Source organism: Cyrtonyx montezumae, unplaced genomic scaffold, assembly GCF_038088225.1.
Source record: "Cyrtonyx montezumae isolate F1298 unplaced genomic scaffold, pur_monq_1.0 scaffold_2, whole genome shotgun sequence".
Lineage (NCBI taxonomy): Eukaryota > Metazoa > Chordata > Aves > Galliformes > Odontophoridae > Cyrtonyx > Cyrtonyx montezumae.
Window position 1 is genome coordinate 18092135 of NW_027071936.1, and position 26185 is coordinate 18118319.

Sequence of the window (26185 nt, forward strand, 5' to 3'; positions counted from 1 at the left end):
AGAGAAGTGTGCCGACCCACCTGGCAAAGCCAACTTGCCCTTGCCCTGCCTCTGCCCTCGGCTGGGTGTGCATTTGTGGCTCTTATTGGAGCAGCAGGGAAATTCCAGCAGTGAATGTGCCACGTTCCTCTGTGTCTACAAATGCAAGGAGGGGAAGCCAGGAGGCACGAGTCAAAGTGTGACTAGGAGTAAGCATGGTGCCCAGGCCTCCTGTTTGATGCTCTCTAATGATGCATTTCATTTAAGCTTTTTGGGTGGAGGTGGCTGAATTCATGTGGTGTCTGCTGCTTTGTTCAGCAGTTTGAGTTTGCTGCTTTCCTGCTGCTGGCACTCAGGAAAGGGTTTGTCCTGATATATCGGTCAGTGTGTTCAATTCCTAAACTGCTGACGTATGCAGCTTGATTCCCACAGTGCTGCTTTAATCTCTCCAGGCTGGCAGCTTCCCCAGCCCTGTGAGCAGTGTCGCTCCCTGTGGGGCTCCTGAGCTGTGGTTGGCACCAGGGCTTTCGTTTCAGTACGCTCCTGTTATCTGGTAACAGTGGCAGGGAAAGACAAGGTTCTGTAAAACAGACTTAGAGTGCATTAAATAAATATAAATTTTATTAAAAACACCCACATCTCAGCGTTATCAGGAATGATATAATAATAAACAGCTTTAAAATAACCTGCATTACATTACAATACTTACAGTATTTATAACCATCCTCAGATTCTTTTTATAGACATACCAAACATTTCATGAAAATGAATGAAACTAAAGGTTTTTTTTAAAAAAAAGAACATAAGCATAGAAAATGCACACAGAAGTTCATTACCTTAGTGTCAAACTGCTAAAGTTTCCTACACAAGTTAACCACTAGCTTTAGAAGTGAACTTTATACCACTGTGCGTCAATCAAGATGAAAAATTCATTCAAGTAAAGTTGACACCACTCAGAAGTATCTTCAAGTATGGCTATAGTCAACCTGATAATCCTATACAAGCAATTTTATGTCTGCTCTGTCATTCGTTCCAACTGAGGCAGGGTTCTGTACACCAAAAATTACAGTTTGGGTATTTACAATACATAACTGATTTGCCAGCTAAGCTTCCCGCTCTTGCTGCCAGCAGTTTGGCAAATGACGGTGCACGGCCTATTAACCAAACGCCTACAATGGCTTGGATGGATCATACGAAATCACCAATGGGTGAAGATTCAGAATGATTTAATTAATCTGACTCATAACCATCATTTAAAAAAAAAGTTTAAAAAAAGGTGAAACTTTTGTTTCGATGCGGTGAGTAAAGTCACAGACTGAGAATTAAAAAAAAAGTAGCAAAATTGCCATAATAAATATTTGACCATTAAACCCAAAGGCCTCCTTTGATTTACTCGCATAATTAGGTTGTGATTCTCTTAGATAAAATTTCTTTCAACCGAACTTAATCTTACAGTATATTGCACAAGATATATCTGGGACGTGGAGGTTTGCGTGTTTAGGGAAGCCCTTGTACAAACTGTACCTTTTTATATTCTCTTTCATTCATTACAGTATCTGAGAAGCCTTCTTTAGAGAGTGACTTTAAAAACTCTAGCAAACAGTCACTTGCCAAACCCCTGCCTTACGTTTTTCCCTTTAATCAGCTCAGTGCATTCTACTTTCTTTTGTTTATTCGTTTGAAACAGGCAAAACATTCTAAATCTCTTAAACGCTCCCACTGCGATAAAAAGAGCTAACAAATTTACAAAATTAGTTTTAGTTACATTGATACATGTACAAGAGAAATTAGAAGAGGGATTCAAAAGAAAAGCGTTAAATCCCTGAAGGAAAAAAAAAAGGAAACAAAAAAGAGAATAAAAAGCCCAAGAATAATATATTTAACCTACAACAGCTTTACATACACACAGGTGACACGTTGGCATAGGAGAACATGAGCTGAAATATCCCTGAATTTTTAGAACAACAAAAAAAAAAAGCTGAAGTTCAAGTTATACTTGCAAAAATGTCAAGTATTGAGAGAGGTTTTTTTTGTTTTGTTTTGTTTTTTCTTTTTTTTTTTTTCAAAGGCTATTGGGGGAAAAAGATGGTATACAATATATAAACGTTCACACTCAGTTCGATATCCTATTGCCAAACTAGTGTTGAGGTATATGACAAGTAGGAACATCACTCAAACCTTTTAATGTATTTTAGCTCACATTATGATATATTTGTAGCAGGCTGAGTAGCACCATGATGTGAATTCAGCTCAAAACCCAAATATATATAGATTTAATATTTTTACAGTACTAAAATACTAAAGCATCGCGTTAAAAAAAGTCTTGTTTACAATTTAATTTACTATACAACTCTCCTGCTTTTTTTTAATAGAAATTAATGATTTAAAACCACCACAGCAAGCCAGCTGCCTATTTTTTTTTTCTATTTAATCAACGGAATCACACAGAACTAACCCTGTTTCATTCATCTTGTGTAGGCATCAGTCTGCTCAGTCTTCCTGGAAAAGAGGATGCTTGCACCGAGAAATGACTTACACCACAATGTACATAATTATCAACACAAAAGCAATCTGCCATTCAATAGTTGAAGAGCATACAGATCTTTAAAAACAGCAGAAGCCCAAGCTAACTAGTTGTAGTCTGTCGCATGCTGCTAATTATTACCTGTGGTTAATATAAAATTCTTTCCTTAAAACTGTACATATTTGAGCAATGAACTTGTCATAGTAATTGTAGAAAACAGTTTACAGTATAGCTGTGTGAGATGAGCACCAGAAAAACGTGGGTTTTGTGTACTGAAGTATTCCCTTATATCCAGTAAGCCCCATTTTTACCATAACTGACTGTATTAAAAAATGGATACGTAGCCCACTAGCAGATGCATGGCTAAAACAAAAGTATTTAAAAGCTTTTTTTTAATTTATTTTAAAAAAATTATCTTTGCATTTTAAAATCAAAGTAAACTTCTTTTTTTTTTAATGTCTCAGTACCTCAGCATTGATCAAGTTGCCAAGCTTAGGTAGACAAAGTGCTTTTGAAACACCATTTTAAAAAAAAATATCTCTCTCTATTTTATTGTCCTTTTCTAGGACTTGACTGGATGAGCAAAATCCAGAGGTCCTTGTAATTCCCATACGCTAAAAAGTAAGCTTATTTTAACACCAGGTAAATTCAATACATACGCGAATGAAAAGGTCCTCCCTGTTGGTGAAGAACATTTGAATACATCATTGACATTTTAACTGTTATAAAGGCATTCACTGTTTGACTGTTAAAATAAAGACACCATTCTCTTAGATAGCACCATGGTTTTTAGAATATCCAAACAAATTCAGTGTTCTGCTGTCTATTCATTGTTTTATACGTTATCTACTTCATTAAATAAAATTAAAAGACTAATAAGGTTACAGTAAAAACTGCATGTTAAAAAGCCGTAATTCCAGTATTTCAGTACATTGTAGATTCAGCACCAGATGTTGTTTTAAGATTCCTGCAGTTGTAATACTACAGTATTATTTTATTTGTTTTTAGGAATTTTTTTCTTTTTTGCTCCTGTTCCGTGACTACGCAAACTTGATGACATTAAAAGTGGTCACAGATGTGCAAAACTGTAAGAAGGAAAAAAAAATCCATTTGCAGATTATCTCTTTCAGCAATGGGGCCAGTGTTTTCAAATGTAAATTGTGAAACACTTTGTTTTGTTTTGTTTCTGTTTTTGCATAGGATGCTTTGGTCTTGTTTCCTACATGCCATCTGTGACCACTTAAAAATCAGTGGAAAGTAAGTGCGCTAGCAAGATGACCTCTTTTTGCTGGTGTGCCGAGGCCTTTTCCACCGATGAGTGTAATAAAAACACCATTTTCTTCTCCACCCTTGCCTTCCCCGAAACCTAAGCGACGACTACCCTACCGACGAGTTGTTTTTTCAGATGAGGTAACCAACTAAGGTGTGAAGTTAGATGTATCTGTTGTAAGGCCCTGTAACCCGTGTAAAGGCATATGGAGATGTAGTTACTGTGGAGTCTGTGGTGACCGACAGTGTCCGTTGTGCAAGAGACTTGATGAAGCGCAAATACGTTGGTTCTGAGGGTTCGTGTGGCTCAGCAGGCTCTCGCTTTGCTTTTTTGCCATAAGATTTCTGAGGCACGTAGTCTGGACCGTATTTTTCGCATTCCTCCTCTTTCTCTCTTGCCTTCTCAGCCATCTTTGCCTCCCACAGAGCCAGCCCGTGTTTTGGCTCGTTCATGCTCTTGTGCTGGTAAAAGACAAGGGATATCCTCGTGGGATGGTTCCTGTTGGGGTTTTTTAGAGGGGTCGTTGCGTGGAGCTCGCGTTTTGCACACTCTATGAGAATTGACCCGTGAGATGGAGCAACTGCCACTCCTCCGATTTCCGGATCCAGGAAGCTCTGTTCACTATCTGACCAGACTTCATCGGGATCCTCAGCTTTTTCGGGATTCAGCACATCTGTTTTATCTAAACCACCTTGGGGAGTAGTCCTATCGTGGTTCTGACCTGGAAGCGTGTTAGACAAACCATTTACTGCGTGTGAAATCATTTCACTATCCTTATTTTGGAGATGCAACAAATTAGGAGGACCGCTAAGCATGCTCGAAGCAGAATGGTAGTCACGTGCTAAATGTGGAGGGGGTTGCACATGACGATGATCAGTGGTTTTATTCATGGAGGCATAGTCCATGCTTGGATTACTCAGATTAGATTTTAACCTTGAGGCAACCTCCATAAAATGACCGTCGGCCTCGTGGGTGGAATAAGAGGAAAAAGACCCTACGTGGTGTACGTTTGGTCTAACGGTGCAATTACTGAAAGAGTCTACCTGCATATTTTGGTTTCCATAATTCAAGTACTTGGGACCAAAACTCTGGTTATTCCCAAACCTATGCTGGTACAATGTTTGAATGGGTGGTAGGCTTAGTTTGGACATGGGGTCTTGGCTCTGACAATTATACAAGTCCATGTGCTGATGCTGGGAGGGGTAGGAGCCCAAGTAAGAGGGGCAGTTGTCCATCTGTATGTTTCCATTGCATTGATAGGGTGGATACTGGTTATTTTGACTTAATGATCCCGAATAAGGGTTCATGGGACTGGAAGAATTCAAATAAGACCCCGCAGGCTGTGATGAGGTGGTGTAGAGGTTCATGGGACCAGACCCTCCATAGGGATCTGAAGTGTATGAAGAACTTGGATAAGCACTGGCTGGATTAGGCAACCTTACATACAGATTTGCAGAACCTGAACCCGAGTAAGTGTTAATAGCATTTGACTGAGGGTTGTTAGGGAGAGTGCGCTGTGGATGCGGCTGCTGTTGTTGTGTCGCTGGTCCTGAAAGACGCAAAAGATCTGTAGATGTGAAAAGAAAAAAACAAGCCTTTTTCTTTTTCTTTAAATGTGCACTTTATAGACTCTTCTCAATAAATATAGCTGGTATTTCTAAGAAAAGTGTGTCATATGATACGTCAACAGAGGTTCTCTTTCTCATATCTCAAATACCATGCTTTAAGAAGCTAAATAAATACTAAGGGTACTCTTCTTTTTCTGGCACGCATCCAGTGAGATCAGATGCTAATTGTGACAGGGAAAAGAGGACCGTGCAATCTGTTCAGAGTCACATGCACAAAGTCCGAAGAGTTGAGTCATCATTTAAGTAGTGCATGAAATGGAGCATCAAAGTGCTCACAAATAGCCCCACACAAGGTGACCTTCTTTTCCCCAAGAATAAATAAATACATTATTCTACATCTACATTGACAGAGCTGTCTGAAAAAATGTCTCCCGCTTCATGTGAAAAAGCAACAATGGCAACATTCACTGAAAGAGATAACAGTTCAGAAACCAGTGAGATTAACTGAAGACACGAGGAAAAATACATCATTCATTAAAGTGCAGTGGCATAATTTAATGGTTAAAACCCTAGCTTGGGTCACAGGGCAGCTGACTTCTATTCAAAGGTATCTCAGTGACTTTCTGAGTTGCCTTGGTTTTATCACTTTATTCCTCTCGGTGGAATTTGCTGTAACAATAGTCACGACGAACTCCTTTGCCCAGGATTCTAAAATCTAATGATGAGAACTGCCAGCAATTGTTAAATGAGTTTTGTCTACTATGGAAACACCCGCTCTGCTTTTGGTTTTGAAACAAAGCATATAAATATTGCTAAAGAGGTTAGATTAGGCTAGAATCCACTCCCATTATGAGGTTACCTTTAACAGTGGCAACAGTGAGTGACGTTTAGCTTGCTCTTTGGCAGTAACATCACACGCTTCTCTTCATAACTTCTTGCACCAATAATGGTTTAAGGGTACTCCGCAGTACACTGGATGGCAAGGAGGGTTTGCAGAAGCACCTGACTTGGTGGCTATCCAACAAGAAAGGATTTCTGGTATATCCTTTTTTTTATTTTTTTTTTTTCCTTCTCCAGAACAGACCATAATTTGGTCTTCTACTATTTATAAATATACAGTATTGATGTTTACATTCAAGAATCCTGTTCACTTTTTATTTAAAATGTTCTTGTTCTGAGAAGAAATGCTTTTCTTGAGGCTTGCTGTAAGTGGTTGTAATTTCTAGGAAGCTTACCATTGTTGACTTAGACCCTGTACAGATTCACATGCTTACCTGCTAGCTGCTTTGCATGGCCTGCTGCCTCAGAGTTGCCTTGTTTGTTGCGTGCCGCAGCAGATTTGTCTCTTTCAGCTTTGCTAGACCCGTTCTCCAAGGAGGAAAGCTTTTCTGCAGCTGCTTTCTTTGCTTCTAGCTTCCTTTGCCGACACGTCTTAACCGGCTCTGCTAACATCCTTACTTTGCGGCGAAAGGAGGTAAGGACCTGGATGCTGCCATTCCTCTTCTTCTCCTCCTGGCCTTCAGTGCTTCCAAACTCATCCACATCAGAGACTTTGTACAAGGGGAGCACGTGGAGCTGCTCATCTTCAGGTGTTTGGCCAATTTCACGATTGTCTTCTCTAGTTAGTGTGCAAACCTGTTGGAAAAAACTAACTGTTAGAGTAATTCTCTCAAACCAGACTGAGAAGTTGCCTATGTGTTTTACCTTGCCCTGGCACTGTCAGGGTAAGCATCAAATTACTTGTAAGCTTCCTTTTTGTGCAATTTACACATTATCACAAGAAGCCTGCAATTTCCTTTCTTCCATTGCTCTGCTGGACGGTGTAAATAAAAACACAAAGTATAAATATCTATATTTCTTGTACCTGTGCTGAAATGAGTAGTTATGGATCCATGTCACCTAAAATGAAACAGCATGGTTCACAGCACCATGGGCAGGGAGCTAAAGTAGTGAAACCTTTGTGCTCAGATGAAGATTTTTTTTTTTACTACAATACCTTAATTAGGTTACCTAATTAGAGGTAGTGGGGGGCATATAACATACTGCCATTGTGTTTCATGCCCCATTAGGATGATTTGCAAAGCAGCAAGTCATGTTAATACTGCATAAAGATTTTGGGAAGTTAGCACCGTGTGTGATATAGCATGCTTACTGTGTTAGCTCCAGCTAAAATGGGTATTGGGAATATCTCAGTGGAGAAAAAGATGCTGATACAGACATGCTCTGTGGTAAAAGAATTGACTCAGCCAGTCCTAGGAAGAAAGCTCAGCTAGAAATACATATTCTGTTGTTGGTGGCTGACTTTTCAATTAAGTCAGACCCTGGAAACAGGGCAAATTTAGTTGGTATTAAAAGAAAGTAGATACTCTCTTTGGTAATAGGAGCTGCACTGTGAATTATTTCAAATCACGGCAGTGAAAATTATTCAGACCTGAAGTTTGTTTTTTCCTCGTCTTTACTCTGACTGTATGGTCACAGAGAGAGTATGCAGGGAACAGAAATAACCCAGTACACATTGAAAAACAGCTAGTTTTTCTGTTATCTTTTGTGGAACCTTTGCTGTAAATGCTGGAGTTCAGAATGGAAAAGCGTAAAGTGAGCATGGACATTATGAAGGATAGCAGGCTTGCAGACTTCATCCTCATCCCAAGCAGGAATGAAATCCACAACAACAAAAACTCTGCTTAGAAGAAAGTTATGGAAAAAAATCATTTGTTTCACAGATTCATAGAATGGCAGGGATTGGAAGGATCATTGAGTGCAAACCACTGCTAAAGCAGACTGCCCAGGAAAATGTCCAAGGAGATCTTGAATATCTCCAGAGGAGACTCCACAACGTCTGTGGGCAGCCTGTTCCAGTGCTCTGTTGCCTCCTAAGTCAAGTTTTTTCTCATGTTCACATGGAACTTCCTTTGTTCCAGTTTGTTCCTGTTGCCCCTTGTCCTGCACCTGGACACCTCTGAAAAGAGCTTGGCATCATCCACTTGACTCCTGCCCATTAGATATTTATATGCCTTTATAAGTTCCTCTCTGTCTTCTCTCCTCCAGGCTGAACAGACCCAGCCTTGTATGTGAGATGCTCCAGCTCCCCGTCATTTCTGTGGCCCTCCGCTGGGCTCTCTTCAGCAGCCTTCTGTCTTTCTTGAACTGGAGAGCCCAGAACTGGACCCAGTACTCCAGGTGTGGCCTCACCAGGGCAGGGCAGAGGGGAAAGATCACTTCCCTCAACCTGCTGGCCACACTATTTTTCTTCCCACTTAAATGTAGTAGAAGATATAATCCTAAATAGTTATTAAAAAAAATCAAGATGACAAATATCCAACATTTTGTCCCAGGAACAATGAAACAGGCATTTCAGCCCTACTGGAGCCTTCTTCCCATTGTCTCCATGGTTTCTCTTTTGCCAGTTCTACATTAAATCTTTCTTTAATACATCATAAGTCTCAATCAATTAAATGAAAAATGATGTAGGGGGTAGTAAGTTAGCTCAACTGCTGCTTAATGTTTCTTTTTTTAGCAATCTACCTTATGCAATTATAAATTTAAACAGACTGAAGATAATGAATTAAATACATGACTGCTGCAGTAAGGAGGCTGTATTGAATCACTGACTTACCAGTGTACTCCCGTTCTGCATATTGTGCAAGTCTCTGTGAGCATGAGCGCAGAAGTCCAGGCAGGCAGTGACCCCTGAGAATGGGCGACCTTCTTTTAAACCCAGGCGACACTCGGGTGCTCTGTGTTCATACTCGATCTGGGAAGAGATGATGGTATCACCACAACCTGCCTCGCTACCCCAGTACATGGACTTAACACTGAACAACACGTGAGTCTGCTGACATCTATGAGGCGGTAACATACATACTTTTGGCAAATAAGCAATTCTGTTTCAATTTCATATGACGTCTGCTTTGCTCCTTGCTGCTTGAATACCTGCTCTGACTCTGCTGTGATTGTGAAATTGACCAATAATACTCTTCCTTCCATATTGCTTCCCATTCCCTGCCAGCAGTTTGTGTTTTTGCGCGACAAATACAGTGCGTGGTCTGGCACTGTAAGAGTGATATGTAGGTGCAGCCTGGAAATATACCAAGCTATTACAAGAAAATTACTTGAGAAAACTGACTTCAGAATGACTTCAGGAAAAATAACAACTTGTTTTTCTATTTGTAATATTTTGGCCCACTAAGAGTAAATTTCATTAGCATTAGTAAGGTTCTAAGCCATGACTAAAAAGATAATGCAGTCAAGACAGTATTTTCTACATGTGTACTCACTGTTAAGGAGCTTTACAAAGATTTTATTATCCAACATTAAGTCTTATGCAAAAGGAAGGGACTTGGTAATGAAGCATCAAGTCTTACAAATGACAGTTTCCTATCTTATTTAGTAAATAAAAAATAAAACTCCCATTTGTAAAATGATTTGCTGAAATACCTGAACTCTTCAAGTGAATGCGGAAGAACTACACTTGCTGGACCTTAATGGTTCCTATTTTAAGTTAATATGAAATTAGAAATTTTGCCAAGTCTTGATCCAAGTTCAGCAAACAGCTGTCCACTTTGCTCATAGCAATTTTGGTTTTAATATTTGAAATGTTCCCTTCACTGGAATCTAAAAACAAAATCGAAACAAAACTTGAAATGTGTAAACTTCTTTGGAGAGCAGTTTGAAATGTCACCCGCATTGTGATTTGATTAGCATTAAAGGGTGTTTAAAATGTACTGATGCAAAGGTTCTATGAGATGTTCTGCTGGGTCCAGTTGGAAAAACTTTCCAATTCTAGAGTTTAATCCAAGCTATTGTCCAGACTGGGATTAGAATAAATTTGGGAATTTGAATTGGCGTTACGGCCATTTGGTTTTCACCACCTTTCACTGCAGCCATACAAATTAGGCCTTTATCATCCATGCCTGGGCTAGTGGTTGGTGACCCTGTCCACAGCAGAAGGGTTGAATCTAGATGATCTTTGAGGTTCTTTTTCAACCCAGGTTGATTCTGTGATCTGACAGCAGCTTTGTTTCAGCTTTTCCTCAAACTTAAGTCTTGCCTGGAACCCCTGAGATAGGCCAGGCCATGCACGTTACTTCTCATATAAGGTAAAAGTTGCAACTTGTAAAAGCATGTGTTGTCAACTAGTGTCAAGCATAACCATGGTTTATAGGAAGAAAACTTCTAGAGAACTTTCATGGGAAAAGAAAGCAGCCCAAGCAAAGAGACATTGTATTTTTCAACACTCCCTCATTTTTACTTCTTCCTCCACCTTTCTTCTCTTGCAGAATATCTCAGATGTTTGGAGAGATAACCACAACTAGTGGGCACACGGACACAATTTCCTCCATAATGAGTCTCCAAGCATTATCTGATCAGGTAAATGAAATCACATCAGTCTGTACTAAACCTGCTTACCTTGTCTGATTGCTGTTACATATGCAGTAAAGGAGTAATTGTAACTGCTGGTAAAAATGGACAGTTTTGTTATAGCTTACTGCTTCCATTTCAGCTGAAAATCTGTTCTGTGCTGATTGCTACAGCACAAGTAAGTGTTTTGACTGGGCTTAATGTTGTCAATGGAAAAGAAAGAAGGTGTCACAGTTTGCAATTATGCTGATAGCCTGGAGGCTGTACATTCTGTGAATGTTCATCATGGTGGTGAGCCTGAACAATGGAAATGAAGGCCAACCATTACACATTTCAAAGGCTATGGTGTCAAATTTTGGTGCAAATATCTGGAAGGTGTTTGGTAAATGAATGGAGGTGAGAGGCGGCCACACCTAGAAATGTCATATAGCTTTGAATGTGCTAGCACCTATGTATACTGCCTAAAAGAGCACTGCATAAACAAGCTCCATGTGCAGGAATGGTGGTGCAGGAGCTTGTGAGCTTATGCAGGGCTGAGTGCACTCCATTATGAAGCTTGGTTCTGAAGGCACATCTGTAATGGCCACTTAGAAAGCTGCTACTTGGGAGAGCAGAACTGAAACTGGTTTCAAGACACGACTGCAATATAATGCACTGCCATCTGATGCTACTGCCAGCCTTGCACTATCTTCATGGCTGTTTTGAGAGTTTGGCTCATGAATTACTCTGTATCCAGAAACCTTGTGTTGCAGTGCTCAAGATTTCTTCTCAGTAGTAATCTTGTTGCATTTACATGTAGGTGAGAAGATCAGCTGTAGTTAGTAGTGAAGATTCATCTGGTTTTAAGAGGAGTTGAGGACTTTGGTTTGTTTCAGTTAGCCCAGTGTCAAAGGAATGCTGGTGCAAAATGTACATACATGGTTTGGCTCAGAGATGAAGCACTGTGGAAAGTGTAGTAGAAGTCAGGTTGCGTGACTGCTCTGGTTCCCCTCTTCCCCACTATACCTGGTTGTTATATGCATCAGGTGCAAGCTTCTTGTAGGTGGGTGCCATCAGGGTTGACAGATTCTGCAAATGGGATTCTAGTTTTTCTTCCTGTTAGCAGATGAAATACAGCTCAGTGACATTTCATACTGTATGTATGGGACCAAAAACATTAAGGTTTGTTACAACACAGTGATAGATGTGTAAAGGCCAAAATTGTCATTCTGGTTTAGACAATCTCTATACTGAATCTCCTTTTCAATTATATTGTTTCACCACCTTAAAAGCAATGTGCTAATAGTGTAGTGTGATCCTCACAAGAGGACATCACATACTATAATCTTACTTTGGTTTATGTTAAAAAGAATCACATTCTTCAACATGAAGATGTTTTAGGTCCAAACGTGATGACCATCCTTATTTTCTCTACTGAAGTTTTGGGAAAATAATACTCTTTAGAAAACTTGAGAGAAATAATATCTGAATGCTCCATCAAGTTAATCTGTCTAATTTAAGGGTTTTGCACACTGTGATTACGGTACTTCAACACATTTAGATTATCTTTTCATACAAGAATTTAAAATTACTGTGACATTTCAGACTTCAAAAGTTTCCAATCCTTAAGCAATCGCAAGTTGTGGATGTGTCTAGTAGTCGGTGCTGTGGAGATAGGTATGACCATGTTTCTTTCTGTTAGGAGAGGTACGTGCTGTATGGGAACTGCTGAATCACGACCTGAACCACTGATTGGTCACCTGAGGTGAGCACCAAGTTAGCCATGGGTGCACAGGTGAAGGTGATATACCTGTGTGATTGGAAGGGGTGGAGCCTGGCTCCACCTCCCCCAAACCCCATTTAAGGGCTGACCACCACCAGGGAAGGATCTCTTCTTGGAGATCCCTCCCACGTGGAGTCCCCTGAGAGCCTTGTCATCCTGAAGGTGAGCCATCTTTTGTATTATTTGTATCCTATCTATATAGAGCTACTCAAAATATACCATCATCTATACTATTTCTTTGTGGAGTACCATCCTTGGGAGTTATTTACCCCACATGTGCTTTTGAAATGAAGGGCCTTTTAAAAATGCTGTACTCCAGTAGCAAACTCCAAAGTTGCTCCCCATTCTGTCAGGATGAGGATCGCAAATTAATAACCTCTCGTGAGGCTGTGATTTTTCATTTCAATCTCATAAAGAATAGTGGCATAACGGAGTGGTGTACTCGCTTTTAAGGGTTTGTATTTCTCATCAACATGTGAAGAGCTGTGAAAAACCTATGGCTTTGACAGAGAGACACGTTCAGTGCTTTACAATTTTGTATCTCCTCATAAAACTGGGATTTGGGACTCCAAAACAACACTGAAATCATCGAACATATCTTCCTGTGACCTTGTGGCTGCTGCCAGAACTTGGAGATTTTGTATGGTAGGAAGGTTACCATTTTTAAGCATAGCTTCAAGTTTTTTTTATTGATGAGGGTACTGTTTGTGCTGTCTGTTAGCAGTGTCTAAGCTGTGGGATGCGGCTCCTGGTCTGGATGCACGCCTTGGCTGCCTCTGACTTAGGGATCAAGATTCAAGGGCAAAATTGTTCTCTCTGCCCAGCCTTGGCTTGCGTGGGAAGTAAATCCAGGAACACAAGTTGAGAGAGTGCCCTGGTGGGCTGTGGCCAGGTATCCAGATTAGAAAATGCAGGGGGTTCCGGATTGCAGGCTATGATAAAGAAAGCTCTGTGCCACAGTATGACTGAAGGAGAGCTATTTTATCATTCTTGGGGAGATAGGGGGCAGGAGGGAGGAAAAGGTTTATGGTAATTATGATATTCTCAGCACCTGACATAGGATGCTTGGGTTACATAAGGTGCCAGAATAGAGTGAAAGCTGTGGACCTATCCATCAGTTCATTAGCAGCAGTCCAAGGACTAAAATTAAACAAGCATGCTGAAAAACAGACAAGATCATGAGAACCTCCTAGACACCTGGAGGTGTCCTGGATTCACTGCAATTGTAACTTCAAAGGTATCCTGTGCTCAGGCTAAGGTCAATGTTGTTTCACTCTGACTCGTTTTAACCGTTGCCAGTTTGCTGTAACAGAGTCCTGTCTGGAATCTATCGGGGGGCAAGGCCGTATGTAGTCTTCCTACCTTCTTATTCCTATGGTAATATCAGAGTTTCATCATCTTAGCCTCCATGTGATCTGCTCTGGTTCCCAGTTGCAACATTATATGCCTTCAGTTGGTAAACCTTTCCGCTCTGCCACTGGGGAATGCCTGATTGCAGGCCTTGATCAGCCACAATTATTGAGGCCGTGCCCTTCCATCTAATTGTGAAAGCCTACAAACATGGTTTCAAGTCTCAGGGCTTTTACCAGCTGTCAGAATTTGGACAGTCAATTCAGCTGGCTTGGTGACTGGAATCAATCAGTTTTGCCAGCAGTTATTTAATTACCCTATGTGTATGCAGTTCAAGCAGGGCTCTGGCCCTTGGCCTCTTGTACTGTATCTATTATTTGCAGAGCAACAGAAAGCATTTCATTGCAAATGAGGCATTTTCATTTTAGAAATGCACACCAACCTCTTTTGGATCATCCCCCATCAGCTTAAACTTTCTCGGGATCTTGCTTCTGGCAAACTTACAACCATTGTAATACATGCTCCAGGAGCAACCGAAGGAAAATGAAGCACCACAAGTTTCAGGGTCCAGCCCTTGACATGCACAAGTCCGTCTAAAGAAGAAGAGAATATGGCTGTTAGCAGCAGGCGGGTCAGTTCTGCCAGTGCCTTGGGGGATCACTAGCCTTGGATCTTCTTCCACCCATAAATAATGAAGAAATGAAAGAGAGAGAGAGACATATGTGCTGCAACAGAGGAATTCATTGCAATGAGTAATTTCATGGTTGCAAAGCAAAGACTGCGAGTTTTGTATACTTATGTGAGAAGTGGGGATGTTTGTGTGGTGCCCTAATAGAAACTGATATCAACAGTACCTGAAAGGAGTATATGCTGATGGCGCTGCAGGGCTGTGGAGCTCTCTGACAAGGGTTTGGCAAAGACTCCTGAAATATGGCTGCACCTATGCAGCCAAAGTAAGTGAAATACAGTGATAACTAGATTATTTTAATCTAAGTGCTTTTCACAGTCAAAAAACCATGGAAAAAGTGCTATTACTTTGGGCTCAGGCTAGCTTCTGAAGGCATATTGCACGATTTAGTGCATCTAGGTTTCATTTCAAGGCAGAACTATCTGCTTTCCTGGGTACAGGTGAGTTCCTTTAAATCATCTTTCTTCCTTTAAATGCACTGAGAAGCTTCACAGCTCTGAGATGTTTTTTTTTTTTTTTCCCCCGATTTTTCAAAACATTTACTTTGTTTTTCTCTAAAGGCTTGTGGGTTTTCAGACTGCCTGAAATAGTTGGGAAGGTACGTGCATTTGAGGTAAAGGAGTGAGCAGGGATGCCAAGTGTGAGGCTGGAGGTGGGACTGCAGGCTGGTGAGCACACCCTTGGTGTCACTTACTCTTCGTTCAGGGCGCAGCGCCGGTTCGTGAGCGTGCCGTACTTTCTCAAGGTGTCAGTGAGTTCGGAATAGAGCTTGTCAGCCAGGCTGGTTGGGATTCCCTCCCAAACCAGGATGAGGATCACAATCACCGCCGTCTCACACGAGTGGCCCGCTCGCTCACGCACCAGGCAGAGCAGCTTTTCCTCCTTACTGCTTCTGCGGACTACCTGCATGCACAGCAACACACGCCCCAGAGCCCCAACACAAACAAAGCATTTCTTAGTGTGAGGAGCAAGAGAACAGGGAACCTCAGCATTCATGTGTGTGCAAGGTTACTTCTACTTCTTCTCTTCCTCTTTGCTTCTGGTAACACACCATTTTTCCCACCTGGTGGTATAAGCCAGGGCCACCCGTTCTGTTTAACGAATCCTACTCAGAGAGGGCAGCATGCAAAGCCACAGTGGTGGGAAACAGCTTTTCTGATTTAGCAGAAATATCCTCCCGAATCTGCCTGGTGGTGCAAGTGGCCCAGTTTGATTAGAGGGCAAAAGAAAACAAGGATTAAGATACCTACGTGCACGCAGAGTTGCGCTTAGGACAGGAGGAAGAGACCAAACAGCTTGATGTGGGAGCTGTCTCTCCTTCCCTCCCTTACTTGAACAGCTAAACTTGTAATCTGCACCCAATCATGTGGCCTCACCTGCCCTTACTACATGGAAACATTATGGCAATGAGACGAAAGCAGCAGACACTGCTCAAAGAAAAGCATCCTTGCTTTTCACTGCTTGTGCCACTGTGGGTGTTTCTATAAAGGTGCAGGCTGGCATGCATAAAGACTATAATCATGGATCAATTTTTCCTCATCCTGTCTTTCCCTAGCCTACCCAAACCACTCAGTAATTTGTGCCAAAGCAAGGCAGTGTTTGCTAAGAGGGTGTGCTAATGCCTCTTGAACTGGGAGCGCATTTTAAAAATATCACAGCGGTGTATTTCCCGGATTTATTTGTAAGCTAAAATTAAACAGCAGTGAGAGCATCTGGTGCAGTGAATCCTCAATCTAAACGTAACTGCCTTTCCTCTCAGGGCTTTCATACCTTTAGGCTGCATTTTATTCCTGCTGTTCTCCAGCAAACTTGAGCAAACGCAATGTGAGGGACAGCGGTGGGAGCAGGCTGTGGGGCTCCTGCTGTGAGCTATTTTAGGTTTCTCATGTCAGCTAACAGAAGGACAGCGCTGCCATTTGCTTACATGAACCGTTGTGCCAAACTGGATGAGCGTTAACATCTGTGGACACCACTTACCCATTTAGCAATTGGACATCCTTGAGAACTTTTGCCTTCTTTCCCAGTGTAGACAACCCTCTCAATCCTTATAGCTTTACCTTTCTGTCCAAATCTTAAACAGACAAAAATATGCATATCAGCAATTTAATCTCATTCAGTGCAGGCACTTAATAGAGCTTATCTGTCAGACTTATCTTAAAAAGTAAATACTGTGAGTTGCGGGGAAGGGTATGCAGCACAGTTTATCTTGCTGATTTTAGTGGTGGTGGATCGATGTGTTGAGAGAGGTGAATGGCTTTCACACATCACAGCTGAGTAAAAATCATCCATATCACATCAGTATTCCCAAACAAAAGCCTTAACTGTTTCCTGTTGTTATAAATAATGGCATTCTGAAAACTCTCTCCATTTTGGGAAGGAATTCTAAATTCTCCTTCAATTTCTGGGTTAAATTTAAAGTGATGACTCTGAAATGTATATAATTGTCATGGAACAGCTGGCATGCAGTAGTCACTCTATTAAATCTTCTATGCTTGTTTCTGGCATAGATACAGTATGAATCAGTTAAGCCATGATTAATTTGCTTCATATCTATTTCTTTTACTCTATCATCTGGCCATAAGTTGTTACTTCTGCCTGATTTCTCTATTGAATTAGGATCACGAGGTGCCCCTAGATGATGCCATCTGCGGGTGCCTTTTTGAGAGTGAGGCAGGCAAGCTTGATTCTAGCATTCAGTCAAGGTGCTGCCTACCCCCAAAGGAAAGTCGTGCTTTGCTCAGACAAATGGGATCCACCTTTTATATCCTATGATGGGCCAAGTGAAAATATATAGCAAATACTAAGCTAAGCAAGGCTCATGTTAGCAAAAAGCATCTGACCTGTCAAGCGTTTCCAAGCTTATTCTCCCCCTAGGGCTGCTGTAGCTGAGGTGCCCCACCTGCACAGCCCAGGGAGGAGCACACCAGGCAGAGGCGAGCCTTCTGCTGGGAACCTGTCTGTCAGAGGCATTGGGGGCTGCAATCCATGTTGCAGATGCAGCTGTGGTGCTGGCTTGGCAGCATTTCAGGGACTGGGCGAATTCCACATCCAGCTTCCTTTCTTGAATCCTGCTGCTCCCACTGGTGATTACTTATTTATTTTTAACATAAGCACATGTGGGGACTAAACCATAATCTTTTTGCTCTTTGCCTGTTACCTATGGAGCAGTCAAGCTAGCTTCTTCTCACTATGCAGCCATTTAATGCTGCCTTGAGAACTTCTGACCTTTCATCCCTCTTAATTTTACCCTAAAATCTTGGTGACATATTTAAGAGCAAATACCCGTATCTAAACTGTCCTGTAAAGGAAATGAGAAACATTTATTTTCAGGTATGATCTCATTGTGAGATTTCAGTGTCACAGGAAAGTATACAAATGAAATCAGACAGTACTATGCATGTTCTGCAGGCAACTGTTAGGTCACTTTTTCCTACATGTTACAAGCAAAAAAAAACCCCAAAAAAACGTTTTAATTCTTAACGTTTTCTATCAGTTTGCTAATCTGGACTGCAGGACAACTGTGTGGATGCCAGTGGAGATCTGTCCACTGTTGTGATTAATGTCACCAACTGTTACACGTGTGATTGAGAGCATCTTTAGAGTGTTTTTTTTTCTTAGGGATACAAAATCAGCTGATGAGAAGGAGCTCTGGAGTTCTTCTGTCATGGCACCACACAGTTCATGCCATATGAACAGCTGTAAACCAGCCATGGCTCACTGCTGTTACACTGTGCTGAGCCAGGCTGAGTTTATGCACGGTATCTGTAATCACTCAGGATTTCCTTCTGCCAACATGAAACAAAATTAATGGGGAGGGAGGTAAGACGAGGTCAGTATTAAGGATGAAAGATCACATTCCAAAGTCAAGAAATGAAAAATGTTGCATCTCTAGTAATTGTCGTGATGACATGAACAACTTTCCAATTTTATTTACTGTTTGTGAATATTAAGGAATTAATCAGTCAGAGCTTTGGAGATAACAAATTGTAAGAAGCTTCCCAGGAGGATGAGTGCTCACTCCTCCTTTGCAGGAAGAAGCTGATTTATGTAGCTTACATGTGTTCCAACTGCTCACAAAGCTGAAAACAAGTGCTGGGACGAGCCCGGCACTGGAGTTACAGGGAAGGAGGTGCAAAAGAGAAAGGACCTTAGGGCTAATCATTTAGAGATAATCCTCAGGATTTAATGTGCATGGTGGTCCATGCTCTGCGAGCACAAGCTAGCAGACCCCGCTGAGAGGCTGCTCTCCGTAGCTCAAGACACAGCACCGTGAAGACACCTATTTGCTTTCAATGTTCAGAGTTTTAAGGTATTAACAGATCAAATTGCCATCTGTCTCTGACTGACTGGGGAGGTTTTTTGTTTGCTTTTTGCTCACGAGGGAACTGAATTCCCAGATACCTCTAAAAAGAGGACCATTACCATCTATGCTTCCCAAAATCTACAGGTCATGCAGAATTCATGGTGCCAAAGTCACTTCTGTGTGACAGTTTTGAATTTAAATACCTTAGAAATGCTGGTGGATTTTGTACTTGTGCTATATATCTATTATGGTATGCGACATGATTTAGGGATTATCCCCAATCTGAGATAAGGCTGTTTTTGTGCGATACTCCAAGGGAGGGAGGTGTTTTGTCGCAGAACTACTTATTGATCTTGAGCTGAAATCCTGTCAGTAACTTTGTTGCACCTCTCTGGAAGTGACAGAGTTAGACTTAGCCCATTAGGGTTGTGCTCTGAACTCAACAGCTGGGGCAGGGAGAAAGAGAGACAACTGTGCAGTTTGGTATCCTGCTCTCCATCTCCCTTCCACCTTGGCATTCTCGCACATGGAGGGAGCACCAGGTCTGTGCCTGTTCCTGCAGCCACTGCCAACCGCCTGGCTTGGCAGGCTGGTGCATACTTGTTCCTGCTTGGGTTTGCTGGCGCCTGCCTCCAAGTGCACAGCCCATGCCAGCCAGCAGACTATTAGCCCTGTCAAATATTGTGACTCTCTGGTGAATAGCACAGTGCGTCATGTTGGCAACACTGGAGTCGCTAAGCCTACAAGTAATTACTTGATTTGCAATTGTTTATTTCTTTATGTGCAAAAGCTGGAAAAATTCTGACATCCACAAAAGGATAAACGTTAATCTGCCCTGTGCCTTTGCACTAATTACCTTTCTTCCATGATTTCTCTAATAGCTGCCACATTAGGACCGGCTCCTAGGTGGGTATAGAAAGGGCCTTCATCTTTTTCAATAATTTGCTCTGTTTAAAACAAAATAAAGGTTATTACTTGGAAGCCTAATTCTTTAATGTAAAAAAAGTAACATTGCAAAGCTTGCACTTAACTGGTTAGAAAACTGCTCTATGGGTCTCGGGTCCATTTTCAAACACTCATGTCTTAAAGTATGCCCATGCCATTTGTACAAAACACACAAAGCACACAGCTAACTCTGCAAATAGCTGTGATACAGACTGTGTGCTTTTTGCTAGTACAAGCAGTTGTTTCACATCTCAGGCTTTACACTGAAATTCGTAAGGCGTTTTCCTGTTATCACTGATCAATTGTTTCTCCTTCTCCCATTTCCTCCTCTCCCAATATCTACAAGGGAGGATAAATAGGATAACAGTGGTAAATATTGACACTAGTGAGCTGTACAGTACTTGTTTTTCAGCAGACGTATTACATAGCAACTTGCAGCTCCAGAAAGTGCCAATGAGGTTACACAGAATTTCTGCCACCTTCAGAAATGCGAAAAGCACATTTGCTGAAAGAAACCCTGTGCAAGGCTTAGCCAGACTGCATTCTACCAACGGGGCCTCAGCATTCTGTGTGTCAGTGGGACCGTGCCAGCACTGGCAATATCAGCTCTACGTTGGTTTTGGCAGCAAGAGGCAAGGTACAGTAGCCAGAAGGAGCGGGCCGGGCTCTGCCTGGGCTCAGGGGACATGGCTGAGGGGCAGCTTCTGCCATCTCCAAAGGCTGAGTGAGGTGATGCTGCAAACGGCCTCTGGGAGCACAATGAAGGCACACTGGAAGTGTCAGTGGGGGAATGGTGTAGCTTACACCTCCTTAAAAGAAATACTGGTAGGAAAGAGCAGTAAGCTTCTATCAATTGCTCAGTGGCACTAGGCTCTTCAAAGAGGACAGGATCTGGGTTTTCTGCTCCTTTATTTCCAAAGAGGTCAGCTAAGAATTAAAAAAAAAAAAAAGACAAAACCCAGAAGAATGAAATAATTCCCAGAAAACAAGTTTTGCTGTTTACATTGGAAAAATGGTCTTCAAAACAAAACAGCTTCAGAGTTTGAAAAAAACAAACCTACGTGTTGTAGGTTCTTATAATGCAAAAAGAAATGGCAAGAACTGGCTTCCAGATTTCTTCCTGGGAGCTCTGGAAATCCATTACCTCCTTTTTGCTTCTATGTATATCTCAAAGATTTGAAAAGGCAGTTTTTAAATTTGGCAGTTTTGGAGGAGCATTGGTTCAGCCTTCTTTAGTAGGTATGCAGTCTCAAGCTGTTAGGACCAGTATGTGAAGCTACTACAAAGCAATAGTAATATTTTCTTGTCTGCTGCTGAAATGCTTGTAGCTTTTGCTTCAGACTAATTCCTCCAGTGGTAGGGCCTGGGAGTGCCCGTTAGACCTGGCCACGTGCAGTGCCGGTGCATGGAAGCTCAGGCTTTGTGCTGACACTGCTTCTCTTCCCTCTGACACTGCTTCTCTTCCCTCAGCTATATCCTCCCAGCTTGCAGGGACCAGGTATGCTGGAAAAAGATAATGAGGGTCCCCTTGCTGCTCTTTTACTGCTGCCTGTATAAATTCTTCGAGCTGCTCTTCTCTTTGGCCTCTCAGTAGACAAGTGAGAGGGCTGATAAACTCATGCAACAAGTAAGGAATAGTCTGTCTTCCCTTCTTGGCTTAGGTTTTACTGAGGCAAACTTAACAATCTCACTGTTATAGTAAAAAATGGAGGAAGGATCATGAGATTTGGGCTCAAGAAATGTTTTGAAAATGCCATATCTAGCCTTGACAAATAATTAGATTGTAATATTATGACCCGTCTTTTATCAACATGTTGTTATTACACGTCTGCTGCTCAAGGAGAATGGAAGTGTGGGAACAAAACGCAACACCGAGAAACCCAACTCCAAGAGAATCATCCAACTAACCCTGCAATAGGAACCCAAAGTCTAGTTTTCTTGCTGTGAACAACTATGTCTTTAGTATGTCTCTGAGCACTTACCAACACAGCTGCAAGATGGGAAATCATACTGGGTTTTGGCAGGTGTGTCCAATAAATTTTTTACAGGAGTATCCAATAACTTGGAAGGTGAGTCTAAAAAATTATTGAGAACAGTTCCAGCTGTTCTTTTGGTCGGGGTTTTCTCAGCAGACACATTTGCTTGTTGTTCTAAAATTGGAGTGTGAGTATCAAATTCTGCAGCACTGGTGTTCCTGGATAGGATGGTAATTGGGCCTGCTGTTTCAACCTTCACGTGTTTGGGTGATTTGACAGTAAAAGTCTTGTGATCGAACAGTGATTTGACCTGTATCTGTTTTAGCTGCTGTTCCATTGTCTCGATGATGCTCTTTTGTTGCATGTTCTCACAGCCAAAGTGCTGATTCTCTTGTTTAATTGTTTTTTTCCATGTTTTGTTTTCCAGCTGCCCAGTTGATAGACGCATGCAAAAGTTAGACTTTGCGCCAGCCTCAACCTTTATAGGCTTGCGTGCTGCGCCAGGGCCAGTCTCGGTTTTGGGTTGCTGGTATGCTTGTTGCTCCTGTTTCTGTAAGAGATGCCACCTTAGAGCAGCATGCTTGTGAAAATCCTTTGAGGTTTGGCTCTGCAAATGACAACCTCTCTGGTCTTGTGAGCGTGCAGGACTTTGCTGGCTGTGTGGTAAGTACCGCTGGGGCATCTGTGTGGCCTGTTGGCTTGGGGGATCTTGACTGAGGCTGCCACTGTAGCCTTGTGGCAGCTGTATAACTGAAGCTTGTTGCGTCTGTTGCTCTTGCTCTTGAAAACAGTGATTCACATCTTGCTTAGGGGGCATGTTGTTTGAGAAATACTGCATGTGTTGCAAGTCATGCACTTTGTTTGCTCCAAAGTGTTCAAGATCAGGATTTGTGGCATTTTCCTTCTTCTCAGACATTAAGTGTATGTTGTTTGGGCAGGGATGCTGCAGACCAGCACTTGTTTTCTGGCTGTAAAGGGGAACTTTGTTGTTCATGCTCTGTGCCTGCTCTAGCCCTAGCTGAGGGCTATGCAGTGGGAATGCAGGTGGTTTAATGTACTTATGCCCGGTTTGAAAGCACTCATCTGCTTTAGGCTGACCAAAGGATGTCCTGTTTAGCTGTTGCTCCACGTTGCTTTGGGAGTGGGGAATGGCTTGGGGTGGTTCTTTACTTTTCATCTGCAGAGCCTGTTGCTGGTTTGGGGTTAGCTGTGGACTGCATGGCATCTGTGTCTGCTGCGTCTGCTTTTGGAGCATCTGTTGCAAAATGTGTGAATGCAAGAACTGTTCGCTTTCCCTTGGCTGGGGATTCAAGTGCTGCTGTTTCAGCGGGGCCCCTAAAGGCTGTTCAATTTGTTGTTCGGGTTGTTGCTGGAAATGGAGCTGCTGTGGAGGGTGCTGCTGCACTCGGGGCTTGAGCAGGGAATCCATCTTTGTGAGCTGTGGCTGTGCTGAGTGCTTTTGGAACAGCAGCTGCGGGTCAGCTGTGGGATGCGGCTGCAGCTGGGAGCTCTCGTTTTTGTACTGCAGGGGAATTTGTTCTTGTTGCATTATCTTCTGGCTCTGGGGCCGTCCCGATGGCCCCTTTCCTGCATCAGGACTTCCAGCATACTGTTTCGTATAAGCTGCTTTGGATGTATTTGCCTGGAGCTGAAGAATTGATCGCAGTAATGCTTCGTTGGGCTTGTGGGGAAGCTCTCCCTGCCGGAACGGCGTGGAAACCAATTCTATCCAGGCTGGCTTTGAGTAACGCTGAGGCTGTTGCACAGACTCTTTCACTTGGTCCTTTTCTTTGTCAGCAGGAATCTCAGGTTCTCTCTGTCCTGGGAAACGCTGACAAAGTTGAGGCAACTCACCATTGCTTCCGCACGCGTGCAGGTTTTGGAGGGGAGGCTCTGATGGCGGCGGCGGCATTTCCTCTGGGTGCTGCTGAATGGAGGCGGCTGCAGCAGCTCGGGGATCGCTCTCGTTGACTTCGTGCTGCGATGTTTGCACCTGCTGCGGAAGCCTTTGCTGGGGGTGAAGTTGCTGTTGGCTGAGGATGGGACATTCTGGCATTGGTCCCTGCTGTTGCCCTTCGTTCTTGATCTCTCTGGGAAGAGTTTCATCGCATCTGTTGTCACAGGAATGGTGTCCTTCTCGCACCACGACAGACAGTGCACTGTTCATTTCTGGAGCAGGAGGAGTAGAGGAATCTTTGTAAAACATTGAGTTCTGTGTAAAGAAAGCACCATTGTTTTCTGCTTGCTCAGAAAACCTTTCTGGTGTGGCATTCTGAGCTTGCAGGTTACTGCTGGAACTTAGAGAGAGGTCTTGATTGGGAATCTGCCCTATGCTTCCATGAACAGCACTGTTTCCTACAGGTAACCGGTGTGTGTCATAGCCTGGAATTGGCTGCTGTAGCTGTAGTTCTGGTTTCTGAAGTGAACAGTTACCTGGCAATGCAGGTGGCTTACTGGAGTTGTCAGCACCATAGACCTCAGTAACCACTACAGCTGGCACTTGAGGCAGCTCGGAGTTTGAGGTCTGTGGGGAAGTGATCTGCCCTGAGGTATGGGATGAATGCGTTGTCTCGTAGGACAACTCATTAGTAGACTGACTGGTAATGGCATTGATATGAGATGTGTTCTTCTGCATTGCTATGGAAACATGTTCTGGATAATATTGAGACAGTGTTTTCTCCAGGAATTCACCATGCATGCTTTCCATGGAAGAGGCAGAAACTGTAGCACCATTAGGCATTGGCACCGCCTTGTTCTTGAGTAGTAAGACAATGTCCCTGTTGTGGCAATTAATGTTTTCCCGCTCCTGCTCACCCTGAATCAGGAGTTCATGAGGGTCTTCTGAACCACCACTGTTGTATCTTGTAGACGGCATCAACTCTGAAGCTTCATTTTCTTGTCCTGTCTCACATTTCTTCTCACTGTAGCAATTGGAGATGCTTGATTTTTCATAGATAACCTCTGGCTCAGCTTTTTCTCCATTTACCTCTTTGTCTTGCTTCACTTTCTTGCTCTGTTGAAGTCCAAACAGAGAGGGCTCACTAAAAGTGCGTTTTATCCCACCGTTTTGCATATATTTGGAGCATGCTTTTTTCTCTTGTGAAAGGTCAGGGCTAACACGGTGGTTTGGGCTTCCCTTCGTGTGGGGCTCTCTGTAGTTACTCTTACTGAACAGCCACTTGTGGTCGCCGTTGACTTCGACCTCAGGCCTCTCTGTTGCTGGACTTCCATTCTGTAGCTTCACTGCAGAAGGCTCTGCCTGGCAAACGTGAGAAGGTTGCGATATTAAAAATGGACTCAATCTATTGCCGTCAACATGGTTGGTTCTGTCCTGTTCCATCTGGCCTGCTCCGGGGCCATCCACAAGGCTGCCCTCTGAACGTATCTGCAAGAGAGAAGAAATGAGGAAAGCCTAGGTCAGCTGTGGGTTCATTCAGGATAGCAGATTACCAGCATTCCCACACCTTCATCCCAACCGGTCTCCACACACAACAGCAGCTCACAGGTACACCTGGGGGAGGTTCCCTACCTTACCAGATTTTGCAGCCTCCCCTTTCCCTTTGCAGGTTTTTTCTTCAGGATGAAAAGAGAGAAAATACAGTACAGTTTCTTACCACCACTGAGCACACAAAACAAATATTTTACAATAAAATCTCTCATAATGGTGAAAAAAACGTATTAATCTGCTTTTGAATGATTTGCATTGGCTCCTCTGTCGTCGCCCATTCTTCTTGGTAAGGCAGAAAAGTCATGCGGAAACCCTGGTTCCCAGACTCGGTGCTAATCCTGTTATTTGATTAAGTGTGCCAAACCCCTTTTGTGTGACTTGAGGGATTATTGCCACCAAGCTTGCCAATTAGAGAGGAAAACCTCCCTTTCCCAGTCTTCAGCTGTCTGACGAGGTCTTGTAAAACTGGCGTCCCAAAAGCATACACAAGGGGCAAAATCCACACGCGAGACAAAACCTCGCCTGGTTGATATCTGCAGGAGTACTTACACTTTAACATCTGGATGATGTCAACAGAAATAAATTAAGAGATTTCTCAGAGGTTTGAAGCAAATTCTATTTTTTTTCAAGTATCCTTTTAAATTTAGGTTGTAGACATCAGGCATGGCTTAAACTCCGCATTTGGGTCGTCAACTGAGCCCCACAGCTGTGGAACTAGGACTTTTTATTTGTTTGGATAAAAAGTACCATTTTCTTCTTTAAACTATGCTTTTTATTTATCAAATTGGGTTTTTCTTTGGATAACAGTACTGGCAATGTACAGTGAATAAATTCCCTATAATGATAGTGTAATCCCATTCACATGGATCTTCCCAAGATTCACAATCCCACCAATAAAGCCGTTGTTTGACTGCATGTAATTTATTCTTTGTTGGCTTTATGGTTCTCAGTCACAAATGACAGAAACCAGACTGGCAGAGGGGCTTCCAGATGTGAGACTGCAGAGAAAAT

The 26185-nt window shown here is 42.5% G+C and overlaps 1 protein-coding gene across 1 annotated transcript in view; it reads right to left on the reverse strand.

The window, feature by feature from the left end:
- Positions 1-578: 578 nt before the first annotated feature.
- Positions 579-26185, reverse strand: part of TET2 (tet methylcytosine dioxygenase 2) — a 69917-nt gene continuing 44310 nt past the window's right edge. The window contains exons 2-10 of the mRNA XM_065736525.1: positions 21733-25111; positions 19662-19752; positions 16480-16573; positions 15197-15405; positions 14257-14407; positions 11708-11797; positions 8958-9095; positions 6616-6976; positions 579-5340 (exon numbers count right to left, since the gene is read on the reverse strand). Coding sequence (XP_065592597.1) covers positions 3935-5340; positions 6616-6976; positions 8958-9095; positions 11708-11797; positions 14257-14407; positions 15197-15405; positions 16480-16573; positions 19662-19752; positions 21733-25111 — 5919 coding nt within the window. The 3' untranslated portion in view covers positions 579-3934. The remainder of the gene's footprint in view (positions 5341-6615; positions 6977-8957; positions 9096-11707; positions 11798-14256; positions 14408-15196; positions 15406-16479; positions 16574-19661; positions 19753-21732; positions 25112-26185) is intronic.